Here is a 13,443-nt window from a genome sequence, read left to right as displayed (position 1 = left end):
TAATTATGTGAGAGAGACTATCAACACTTAACCTCTTTCTACGCGACCTGTAACCGGACGATGATACATTGGACTGTGTTGGACATTCACGTAGTTAAAAATATTTTTAAAGTGCTAAAACTGTAAGTTAAAGAAATACTCGTAATACGCAAGAAATAATTATAAATAATATTTTTTTGTATGATATCAACTATTTTTATATAATAATGGTTTATTATAAATATAAAAAAAATATAATTGACATATTGAAAAGAGTTGAACAATACTTAAAATATGCTTGTTAAATAAGGATTTAAGTAAGATTGAAATTTCCTCAAAGAGCTCTTCGTATTTTTTTTTTTTTTTTTAATTTCTTTTATTTATGTGTTTATTTATTGGCCATTTCTTACGGAATGAATGTTCTCAGGAGACTGTTATATTTTAGTATTCTACTTAAAATTCTTAAATACTTCAATTACATATGATTATTCTTAAAATAATATCTATCTTTAGATGCTTAAATAAATTCACCTAGAATGTGTTTTTCATCAACATTTTGCCTGTTAAAATAGAGTTTTTTCCTCTTTTTCTTTAACATTACAATTTCTAACAATATCTTTTATTCAACAAAATTGTGCTCATTTTTCTATGCATAGAAAGTTTGTTTTTTGGTTTTTGCTTCAGATATTAATATTATCTTTTGAAATATTGCGATTGAGCATAAAATTGCATGAGAATAAAAAAATCTAAAAACATAAACAGACATTGATGCAAAAGTTAAACTTTCAAAAGCACCTGATTGCAATCCTCGGTTTCAAAAACTTCGTTTTCTTAGATTATGCAATTTTTTTGTTAAAATAAAAAACGTGTTTTAATGAAAAAATGAAGATGAAAAGGAATTTTGTTTTCCGATGTTTTTTTTTTTTTTTTCTGAACAGATTTGTTCCTTCACAACATTTAAGGATGAGGCTACGTAGTTTTCCCCCCTCATAACCCTATTTTCCAATTTTTATTTTATAACATTCATTGAATTTAACTTCTTTTTTTTAAATTCTTTTTTTTTTTTGCTATGTCACGATTTTTACGATACCATGTTCTTTTAAAAACTTTTAATCGGAAAGTAGCTAAAAAGACTGAAAGTGTATTATTAGTGGAAGCTAAATTGAAAAGCTTTTTATTTGCAGTTTCGGTTAAGGATGTGTCGATAAGCAAATTAGCAGATTAAAGGTCGATTATCAGCAACTGATCAACTGATTAATCAGTTGCTGATAATCGACCGATTAATCAGTTGATCCAATTAATAATCACAGTTATCATTTTTAATGCTACCAATTTCTCCATTATATTTTTCTAACATCATACAATTCCGATTTCAAAAACAGTTAATAAATTTTATCTCAGTTAATTTTTGAGAGACGATTTATTTTTATCCACTTTCCTAAAAAGATTTTTAAAATTGTATCCAACTTCTTTGAGCCAACTTGCATAATAATGTTATTATACATTATGTTAACTAGATATGAAAACATAAAAATATTAGGGATTGCCTGTGGTCAGCTGGCTAATTTAGGAGCACTTTTAATTTAAATTCATTTTTCAATTATTAGTAGCCATTTAAGTCAAAATTTTTATTCTTTTTATAAGTGTACACTGTAAAAAATCTCGGAAAACTCTCTGAATATACAAAAAAGTTTTCCGTAATACACAGATTCGTACGCCCTCCGCAGTTTTCTGCTATAATCAAAAACGTTTCCCGTTTAGCAAGAAAGTAAGAGTCGACGCATGCGCAGGTGACACGGCAATTTTATAGTCCAGCAGCAAATCTAAACTGAAACTTTCGAAAGCACGCAATGAAAACAACTGCTGACTCATGTATGCGAAGTAACACTCATCAAGGGGATTAGTAGAAGTTTTGTTCCTCGCATGAATTCACTGAAGATAATGTTAAAGTCTTATATTTTCTTGCTTATGTATCGTCATGAGATTGAATTTGAAGCTATGTCACTTATTTTTAAGTACGAAGTGCAAATTCTCGACGCATGCTCGCGGAAGGAATACAAACTGAAATTAAAAACCAAATAATTGCCGAGAGGACGCCATGTAAATTCATTGCGTCGCATAACTTGTGTAGGTAATTTACTTTTTTCTTGGATACTTTTCTTCTTTCTACCAAATGGGTAATTTTTGTTGGCAGAATTTTATTCTGTCATAAAAATCACCTTTTTGGTGACCAAAGCCTGCAAAAGACCACCACCGACGAATAGGTAAGTCGCTTTGCAACTCTATTACTTCAAAGAGATTTAGTTCATATAAATCTCGTTAAAAAAAACTATTTTCCTCTAGTTTTATTCTGTTAAATTTATGAATTGAAGATTATAAAAAACTTTAAATAAGTGTTATTGTGTACTTTGTTTTTATGTGTCAATCTCAGTTAATATTTGGCTGAACATTTATGTATCAAGCATTATGAATTAAATGTTATAATATGCAAATTGTCAGGTTTGATAGTTCGTCTTTAAGGTTGCATGTTTTCATTCTCTTGTAAACAGTGTAGCTAGATTGTATGAAGTAAAAAAAAAAAAAAAAAAAACTATCTCTTGTAATTAGGAACATAGTGCTTCAGTATTATCTAAATGACGATATCTCTTTAAATATTTGCATTAGCGAAACGCTTTAATTTAGTTAAATGTGTATTAATTTATTTAACAAATAAATACATATATGTATTTAAAAGTGTCATCATTTTTTTCGTTTTACGAGCCTCAATTTTACCAAAAGCAAAAAAAAAAAAGAAGACTTAATAAAATAATTTTGTATTTTTACACCATATTAAAGTATTTGACTTATAATTTATATGATACTTTGATTTATAATGTATATGATACTTTGATTTATAATGTATATGATGTTGCTTTTTCAAAGGGGGGGGGGGGCGCTTCATAGCATTTTATGGGTGCACCATCACTCTTATGGTGGGGGGGGGGGTATTCTCGTATATACACTGTAAAAAATCGCGGAAAACTCTCTGAATATACAAAAAAGTTTTCCGTAATACACAGATTCGTACGCCCTCCGCAGTTTTCTGCTATAATCAAAAACGTTTCCCGTTTAGCAAGAAAGTAAGAGTCGACGCATGCGCAGGTGACACGGCAATTTTATAGTCCAGCAGCAAATCTAAACTGAAACTTTCGAAAGCACGCAATGAAAACAACTGCTGACTCATGTATGCGAAGTAACACTCATCAAGGGGATTAGTAGAAGTTTTGTTCCTCGCATGAATTCACTGAAGATAATGTTAAAGTCTTATATTTTCTTGCTTATGTATCGTCATGAGATTGAATTTGAAGCTATGTCACTTATTTTTAAGTACGAAGTGCAAATTCTCGACGCATGCTCGCGGAAGGAATACAAACTGAAATTAAAAACCAAATAATTGCCGAGAGGACGCCATGTAAATTCATTGCGTCGCATAACTTGTGTAGGTAATTTACTTTTTTCTTTGATACTTTTCTTCTTTCTACCAAATGGGTAATTTTTGTTGGCAGAATTTTATTCTGTCATAAAAATCACCTTTTTGGTGACCAAAGCCTGCAAAAGACCACCACCGACGAATAGGTAAGTCGCTTTGCAACTCTATTACTTCAAAGAGATTTAGTTCATATAAATCTCGTTAAAAAAAACTATTTTCCTCTAGTTTTATTCTGTTAAATTTATGAATTGAAGATTATAAAAAACTTTAAATAAGTGTTATTGTGTACTTTGTTTTTATGTGTCAATCTCAGTTAATATTTGGCTGAACATTTATGTATCAAGCATTATGAATTAAATGTTATAATATGCAAATTGTCAGGTTTGATAGTTCGTCTTTAAGGTTGCATGTTTTCATTCTCTTGTAAACAGTGTAGCTAGATTGTATGAAGTAAAAAAAAAAAAAAAAAACTATCTCTTGTAATTAGGAACATAGTGCTTCAGTATTATCTAAATGACGATATCTCTTTAAATATTTGCATTAGCGAAACGCTTTAAATTAGTTAAATGTGTATTAATTTATTTAACAAATAAATACATATATGTATTTAAAAGTGTCATCATTTTTTTCGTTTTACGAGCCTCAATTTTACCAAAAGCAAAAAAAAAAAAAAAAAAGACTTAATAAAATAATTTTGTATTTTTACACCATATTAAAGTATTTGACTTATAATTTATATGATACTTTGATTTATAATGTATATGATACTTTGATTTATAATGTATATGATGTTGCTTTTTCAAAGGGGGGGGGGGCGCTTCATAGCATTTTATGGGTGCACCATCACTCTTATGGTGGGGGGGGGGGTATTCTCGTATATATGAAATGGAATAATCATGTAATAGAGTGCAATGTTTTAATAAATAAAATATATAATGCATTTTGCGCACACTGTAAAAATAAAATCAGTAACCTATTTTGAGTAAGTATTTATATTTGTGATGAGCTGGAAAAGGGGAAGAACAGAAGAATCAATCCGAATTTTTCCAGCAGAGGGACTTGGTGTCATATTTAAATTCATCAATTTCTCTGTTGGTACTTTTCGGTACACTTTGTTCGTCAGAGAAATTGACTTGAGGTGAACGAATTCCGGAACGCGAAGGGTAGGTAAGTCCTGTCAAATTTTATCCAAAGATAAAAGCTATCAAGTTTGATACAAGATATGTTTTTAAATTCTGCATTAAAAATACAATATGTTGATAGTTTTGTCTTGAAAATATTGAGAGAAAAACTGAAGTTTAAGATTGTTTAACAAACAATCCCCACTTTTCAGAAGGTACCCCCACTCCGATTCCCCGACGATTTTGTGATTAGGAATGAAACTAGTAGATTATTTCATAATTTTTCAAAAATTTATAACTGTGCATATGTTATGCTGTTAACCATGCTATTTGTCATTAGAAATTCCAAAAAAAAAAAAAAAAAAAATCCACGAATGATTCTAAAATTGCTTGTATTATTGCTCTTAGATATGAAAGAATTGAAACTGATATGGTATGCAATACTATAATAAAGAATTATATTTTAGAAAAAATCACGGAAAAAGGATTCCGAAATTCTCGGAAACGTTTTTGAAAATTGTTTGGAGAATTCCGAAATACTCGGAAACGTTTTCGAAACTTTCATGAACCACAGCTGCACAGAATACTCAGAAACGTTTCTGAAAATTACGGAAAGAGGATTCCGAAATACTCAGAAACGTTTCTGAAAATTACAGAAAGAGGATTCCGAAATACTCAGACACGTTTCTGGAGATTACAGAAAGAGGATTCCGAAATACTCAGACACGTTTCCGGACATTACAGAAAGAGAATTCCGAAATACTCAGAAACGTTTTCGAAAATTTCATGAACCGCAGCTGCACGATATACTCAGAAACGTTTCCGAATTTTTTTTACAGTGTATACAAAAGCGCTGTGCTAAAGGAAAAAGGTATCGACTCATAAAAAATGCTGCAACGTTGTATACAAGTGCATATTTATTCAAAATAGGAAAAATAAATAAAACAGATAACATTACTTCAACCTTCAGTCTGTAAGAAAATAATAATAATAATAATAATAATAATAATAATAATAAAGTGTGTACTTTTTTTTTGAATCAAATGATACTTAGTATTTATAATAAATTTTTGTTGTACCAAAAATCAATAATTTAAAAAATAAGTTGTGAAATGTTTTATTTAATCATTTGTGTAAGTTACAAGGAAAAAAAAAACTGGAAAAAAAGTCATCTAAAGTTGAGGTGAGGATATCATACATCAACTTAGAAAATGATCCTTTAATATTTCCTTCAGTTTTACGCTGTTACTACATTTGCTTTGTTTTTACTGTATACACCTTCATACTACATATTATAGTAATTGTTTACAGAATATTGAATTTATTTATTGTTAAGAAATGGATTAATCGTAAGTTTCTTGGCATTTAATCAGCAAAGTTAATCGGTACCCTAGTTTCAGTTGAAAATCACGTATTATTTCTGAGTAAATTTCCATTTAAATTTCACTGAAAATTATTTTTCGGAAACCAATCTTACCTTCTATCCCACATCAAACAGGCTACAGAATGGTTCTTTTCCGCGTATCGACATGTTCCGCCAGGTTAACAGAGCTCTTGGTTCAAGAGCAGATAGGTCAATGTTTTTTATTTGCTTTCCGATTTAATAGGTACCATCTGAGTTTGTTTTGTTTCACAGTTGAAACTTTAAGGTTAATCGATGCTACTTCGGTTTTCAGTTTTTTTTTCTTTCTTTCTTTTTGCCTTCCACTGTTTTCTAAGTAGTATGTCAGTAAAAAAAGTCAAGTTAATTTTCTTTCACCCTTGAAAATTCTGCTACGAATGTGATTACAATGCGAGTAGAAATAGTTTGACAATTTATCTCCCTTTACAATGGAGTCTAACTATTTATTTGCCGATAGTTTTCGATGATCGATTTCATTGATAGTTTTTAATATCAATAAAAAATTGATTTATCGAATTTTTGACTAAAAATTTTATTGATGCATTTTTTTAAAGTAGAAATAGTGTTGTTCATTTTTTGATTTATTGATGGATTGAAAACATGGTTTTCGTTTATTGAAAAGATGAAAAGAATCCAAAAATGTATGATGTTTCTCTTTTCTTATTTCTATAAAAATACGCCATTACATATCACACCTAGACTGTATTATGTGGTGCAAAGCGTATGTGTAATATTTTTCAATAAATATTTTGAAAGTTTCAGTCTATTTCATCATTAACCATGGAGAAAACATGCTATTTTTTTGTCAAGTAATTTTTTTTTTAAATCGTTAGCACTATCAAATCAACGTCTTGTTAACGTTCTATTTTGTTGACAGTAGTTTTGTTGCGGGTATATTAGCTCATAACTTATATTTTCATACCATTTATTTCTTTGAATGTTTAGTGGTTTCCATTCCTGCTAGTAATGTTCATTGTATAGGAGCAGTTAGGGTCGAATTAAGCTTAAAAAAATAATAATAATAAAAAGCATTTTTGGAAGCTACCAACCTAAAGTTCGCAGAGCTGACTTTGGTGTCAACGGCAAGTTGTTTTCCTTTCATTCTTACCGTGGTGAAAGTGAAACAACTTTTACAGATTTTATCTGTTTTTGCTGACAAAACTGGTGGCAGATTTGGCAAGAAAACTAGATCGTCTCCAAAAAGGAGAAAGACTGTAGAACTTACCAGGTTGCTAAAATTAGTCGATTATAAAAGCGAGATGCCAGAAAAAGAGAGAGAGAGAGAGAATAATGATATAGACTAGCATGATTGTGATAATCAACCATTTCGTGCTCATCGATTTTACTAAGTGTTATTATCTGCACTATAGTTTTTCTGGCGTTAGTACTACAGCGCCTGTAGTACGAACGCCTCATTACTATTGGGACAAACCTTGTTACATATATATATACACTGAAGTGACAAAAGTCATAGGATACGTCTTAATATCGTTTAGGTCCTCCTTTCGCCCGGCGAAGTGCAGCAACTCGACGTGGCATGGACTCAACAAGTTGTTGGAAGTCTTCTGCAGGAATATTGAGCCATGCTGTCTCTATAGACATCCATAATTGAGAAAGTGTTGATGGTGCAGGATTTTGGGCACGAATAGACCTCTCGATGATGTCCCATAAATGCTCGATGGGATTCATGTCGGGCGATCTAGGTGGCCAGATCATTCGCTGGAATTGTCCAGAATGTTCTTCAAACCAATCGCGAACAGTTGTGGACCGGTGACATGGTGCATTGTCATCCATAAAAATCCCATCGTTGTTGGGGTACATGAAGTCCATGAATGGCTGCAAGTGATCTCCAAGTAGCTGAACATAAGGATTTCCAGTCACTGTTTGGTTCAGTCGCACCAGAGGACCAAGTCCATGCCATTTAAAAACAGCCCACACCATTATGCTGCCACCACCAGCTTGAACAGTGCCTTGTTGACAATTTGGGTCCATGGCTTCGTGGGGTCTGCGCCACACTCGAATCCTACCATCAGCTCTTAGCAACTGAAATTGTGACTCATCGGACCAGGCCACGGTTTTCCATTCATCTAGGGACCAACCGATATGTTCACGTGACCACGAGAGTTGCTGAAAGCGATGTCGTGCTGTCAGTAAAGGCACTCGAGTCGGTCTTCTGCTGGCATAGCCCAAGGAAGACAAATTTCGCCGCACAGTCCTACCGGACACGTCCCTCGTACGTCCCACATTGATTTCTGCGGTTATTTGACGCAGTGTTGCTTGTCTGTTAGCATTCACAACTCTACGCAGACGTCGCCGGTCTCGGTCGTTAAGTGCACGCGGTCGACCACTGCGCTGTCCATGGTGGGATGTTATGCCTGAAATTCGATACTCTCGGCACATTCTTGACACAGTGGACCTGGGAATGTTGAATTCCCTAACGATATCCGAAATGGCATGACCCATGCGTCTAGCTCCAACTAACATTCCGCGTTCAAAATCTGTTAATTCCCGTCGTGCGGTCATAATCACGTCAAAATCTCTTTACATGAACAACTTGAACACAAATGAAAGCTCTGCGAAAGCACTGCGCATTTATACCTGTTCTACGCGATGCTACTGCCATCTGTATATTTGCATATTGCTATCCCATGAATTTTGTCACTTCAGTGTATATATTGTGTAAATAAATGTTTATGTTAAATATAACCTATCAATAATTTGTTTCGACAATCTATCGTTTACAATGCATTTTTTAAAAACATGGCAAGCGGATTTATTTGTTATGCATTGATTATAAGCCGAACTTATCTATTGCCAATTAAAATTTCATTGCTAAAAATGAAAATAGTCCAGGAATGTATTTTGTTTTCTCCTTTTTATTCCCATAAAAGTACGCCATTATAAATTATACGTATACTATATTATAAATCATGGTACACTCCTTATATTTTTCAACATTTATTTAAAAAGTTGCAGTCTATTTCATTACTAACCTGGGGATAATCGTGCGTTTTCCCCCTCTCTTACTACAAAAAAATGTGAAGAAATCTCCTCGATTGCGAGACAAAATAAACAAATAAAATGGTAAAAAATAAATAAACAAATAAGCACAAGACAAAAATTTCTTGAAAAAATTAATAAGAACAATAAACCACCTTCAACCACAGTAATAGTAAATTCATTGAACGCCAAAATTCCGTTTTGAATCTTAAAAATAAACAGCTAAATTCAGGTATAAGGTTTGCATATTATCGTTTAACAAAAAGCTTGCTTTTCTATTTTATTTACTCTTCTTAGCTTGTCATGCGCGATGTTTATTTCTTTTTGTAAACGCGTCAAGCGTTTGAGTGTTTTTCTGACACAAAAAGAGATGTATTTACGAAAGAAATAGAGCTAATTTGCTTCGTAACAAGCCTTTCTTCATTCTGCCATTTTGAACTTTGCGTTTGCTGAGAATATGTTTTGTTGAGTTGCTGATTCTGACTGTGAAAAAAGATAGTTTATTATATTAACGGTAGTTTTCTGTTTTTCTTTCTTTCTTTCTTTATTTTATTTTATTTTATTTATTTTATTTATTTATTTATTTATTTTTTTTTTGAGTTAATCTGTGATGCAATTCGGTTTTGATAGCTTAACGTTAAAAAGTGAATGCACATAATTATAAAGTCATCAGTAACAGTTAGCATTAGGTGACCACTTTTTTCTTCAGAAAATGAAATGAAACCGTTTTAGGCAGCTTGGCAGTTGGCAAATAAGTGACCCCGGACCCAACCAATTTAAAAAGTTTATGGGGGGTCCTAAATGTCATACCAACTCGTGGCAAGTGTGGGTCGTAAGATCTCCACGATTTCTTCCCAACACTGAAGGGGGATGGAGGCATTCCAATTCCTTTTGCCTAACGTAACTGCTAGCGACCGACCTCAGGACTTTCGGATCCACGGGTTTTACGATCACGCAATCCTCGATGTTTCTTTCAGTCAAAAGTACTACTTCTAGTCACTGAAATTAGCAAAAAAAAAAAAAATAATATTAATAATAATTAATAATAATAAAATTAAAATTAATAAATAAATAACATGAACCCGGAAAATATTTTTATTTTCCCAGCATTTAATTTTTATTTATGTATTTATTATTATTTTTTTGAATGTCTGATTTTTAAGCCAAAATGTTTCATCGTGTGACGTCACAAGTGATGAAAGCCATCTTGAACCGGAGTGCGTGGTTGTCTTTTCTGGCAAGATATCGCCTTTTGATGAACCCTAGCGATTGTTACGCACTTGTGACCTCAGCAGCAAAAATAAAAACAACGGCAGACTTTCGTTTAAGAGAAACTCTTTTTTTAAGAGAGAAAATAAGTAAAAATTTTAAAAAAAGGATAATAACTTGCCCCATGTTTTTGACCATGCTAAAATATTTTTAAAAAATGAAAAATATCCCAATTCTCCCAAGAAGTTGCATTAAAATGTGAAAGAATGCAAAATAGCCCAAAAATAAATTAGGTCGTTCCGAAGAATCATTTTATTCAACTTGTGTTAAAAAATTTATTATCTATCATTTTTCAGTACATTAATCTTTTTTAGAATAATATAAACGAAAAAGTTTCAGCTACAAAATGATAATAATATTTAAAAATATATATAATAATAATAATAAAAAGTTGTTCATTAACGAAATAAGAAGTGGAATAAATATCTGAATTCATTATAAATAATCAATGCTGTATACGATAAATATTAGATGGTTCCTAGAAAGAACCCTTAAATGCATCGATTTGCCATTTGGCAACATACCCCTTTCAGCCTTCTAAAATACTATAAGACAGTGATGCTCCCATCAATTTTTCTGAGGGTATACTTCCGGTAATCAGTTATGCACGATATGTGTATGCGATCACATACATAATATGTCATAATACGAAAATTTTGAATTGAAACAAATTGAAACTCTGTAGTTACCAGTAACCACAAAAATTCTCGCTGAAGATGCTATTAAATCCATTTTAAACTTTTAAATGCTCCATCTAGCTAAAAAACAAAAATTGCTTTTCTTTTTTTTTTTCGAAGTTCGCAAATGGAGGACTCTATTTTCTTTTCTTTTCTTTCTTCTTTCCTTTCTTTCCTTTTTTTTCCTTTTTTTAATAGTTTAATGAACTTGAAAATTCCTGGCTTCTTTTAATTTTACTGTTTTTTCTGTTAAAGTTCGATATTGCCAAGTGGATGTTTAACCATAAACTATCCCTAAATTAAACTATGAATTTTGAAAGTATTTTTCTCATAGTTTGAACAGAAGTTTAAAGCCCAAAAACATAATCTCAAATCTTCTCTTCTGACGTCACCAACAATGAAACTCGCGCCATAGCTTGCGTGACGGCACTATTTCATTTTTGATGCACCAAATTCACAGTAAGTTATATATAAATTTGATAATATATTTTGGCAATGTGTGACATGCAGAGAAATGCTTTATTTTGACAGGGCTGAACTGGATCCGGTCACTTAACTGTTTTACTGGTAAGATTGTCATTTTAGGAGAATGAAGAAACGAAAATGTGGTCAAGAATGAACGCTATCTACTGGAGTTCAAGGTGAATTCACTGGAATTGGGGTTACAATTTCAACTATCAAAATATCACTAAACAGGCAATTGCTTTATTCAAACGTAGAAGAAATTTTAACCCGTCATACCTTAACGGGCAATTTTCTAGTATAAAATAATATTTATTATAATACTAGCAAATCGCCCGTCAAGATATGACGGGTAAAAATTGCTTCTCCATTTGAACGATGCAATTGCCTGTTTGGTGATATTTTCATAGTTGAAAATTTAACTCTAACTCCAGTGGAATAAACCTAAACTCCAGTAGATAGCGTTCGTTGTTGAACCCTTTTTCGTTTCTTCATTCCCCTGAAATGACGCAGTCTTATTACCAGTAAAACAGTTAAGTTTCCAGATCTAGTTCAGCCTTGTCACAATAAAGCCTTTCCCTGCATGTTAAACATTACCAAAACATATTATCAAATGATCATGCCGTGGTACGAGTTTCATTGTTGATGAAGTCAGGAGTGTTACTCGATCATTGGCTATTATATATATGAGGATTTAAAACGAATAAGAAATATGAAAAGCTAAACTGAAACTTGTGTAATATTACAACTTTTGAGAACATTGAGTGAACATTTGGCTGAAATCTTGATTGTGAAGACTTTTAATTGTTAGTAACTAAATTAATTTTTTTAAAAATTCTTTCTCTTTGCAGTCGTGGATGCCTGGGGAAAACCTGGTGCTGGTATGTTGGTGGGGAACCTCGGCCACGTAGGAGACTACGACGAATGCGTGGACACCGTCATTCCGGACCTCAAGGATCTCGATGGCAATCATCAGGTGGGGAAGTACTGCCTGGCCACCTTCGTGCCACTCCTGCCCAAGAAACCCATCATGTACACGCTCTTCCACCAGGTTCCAGAGCTGATCAACATTACCAAGAAGAACACGGTAACTTTTAGCCCCTTGTTTCGGAATTTCCCGATTTAGATGAAAATTTGCAAGTTTTAATTAAAGTCTCGATTACATGCAAATTTCTGACAGCCCGAGATTGCATTTTCGTCCTCGTTACTCACCAGTAAGTAATTGCAGATATGTTTCAATTTTTTTTAATCCTTCCCTTCGAATAGTGTTCAAAGACCTTGTTTGGAAATGAAAAAATGATCTGAGTATGCAAAGTTAAGTGTAAAGGAGATGGATGACGTTTTTACATGGTAGCCATCAGCAATCTTTAAATTTTACATGATCTCTAGCAAAGTAATGGTTGTTCATACGCATCCGGCATAAGACGATATCCACCAGCCCAGAGGATTGAAGCATCTCGAACACAGTTACTGCAAACGCGCCTCTAATTCGATCAAACTCATAGGCTGTTCAATTTACAGTCTCAAGTGACCCCAGATATACTTCATTTGTAATAAATCAGGGCATCATCACAGGTTCGCTGAGAGCCAAGGTGGCCCCTTCTCAGTTTGGTCACCTGCCCCCCCTCCCTCCACCGTTAAAACAAGCCAAATTTATACTCCGATTTATCCGATTGCGCAACGGACCCTTTCAAGGGACGGGCCCCTAGTTTCCAACTAGGCTGAAATGGCCTCTAGTCGGCCTTGATCGCTCAGGCGAAAGAAGTTGATATTGGGGAAGAAGTCCCCTTAGATCCTTGCTGTGTGTTACTGAGCATTGCCCTGTTGAAACATGGCTACTGGGAGCTTCGCCATGAGTACCAACACATGTGACCGAAGCATGACACAAACGTACTGTTAGGCTGTCATACTGCTGAGAATGAATATTAGGGTTGAGTGACCATGCTTCGCATACGATAGCATCCCATAATGTCAATCCAACTGTGGGTGCAGTGTGCCGCTTTCATTTTGTAATCATTTTCTAATATCAATGTTGCCATCACGTGTAACATTGGAGTAGGACAC

At 33.1% G+C, this 13,443-nt stretch overlaps 1 protein-coding gene across 1 annotated transcript in view; it reads left to right on the top strand.

Annotated features, from left to right (window-relative positions):
- Window positions 1-13,443, top strand: part of LOC129230500 (nose resistant to fluoxetine protein 6-like) — a 121,369-nt gene that overhangs the window by 68,395 nt on the left and 39,531 nt on the right. Inside the window, 1 exon segment of the mRNA XM_054864902.1 lies at window positions 12,231-12,466. Coding sequence (XP_054720877.1) covers window positions 12,231-12,466 — 236 coding nt within the window.

The sequence above is a fragment of the Uloborus diversus genome, chromosome 9, assembly GCF_026930045.1.
Source record: "Uloborus diversus isolate 005 chromosome 9, Udiv.v.3.1, whole genome shotgun sequence".
In the NCBI taxonomy this organism is placed as follows: domain Eukaryota; kingdom Metazoa; phylum Arthropoda; class Arachnida; order Araneae; family Uloboridae; genus Uloborus; species Uloborus diversus.
Note: the sequence above shows the minus strand (reverse complement) of the source record. Positions and strands in the feature narration are given on the sequence as shown.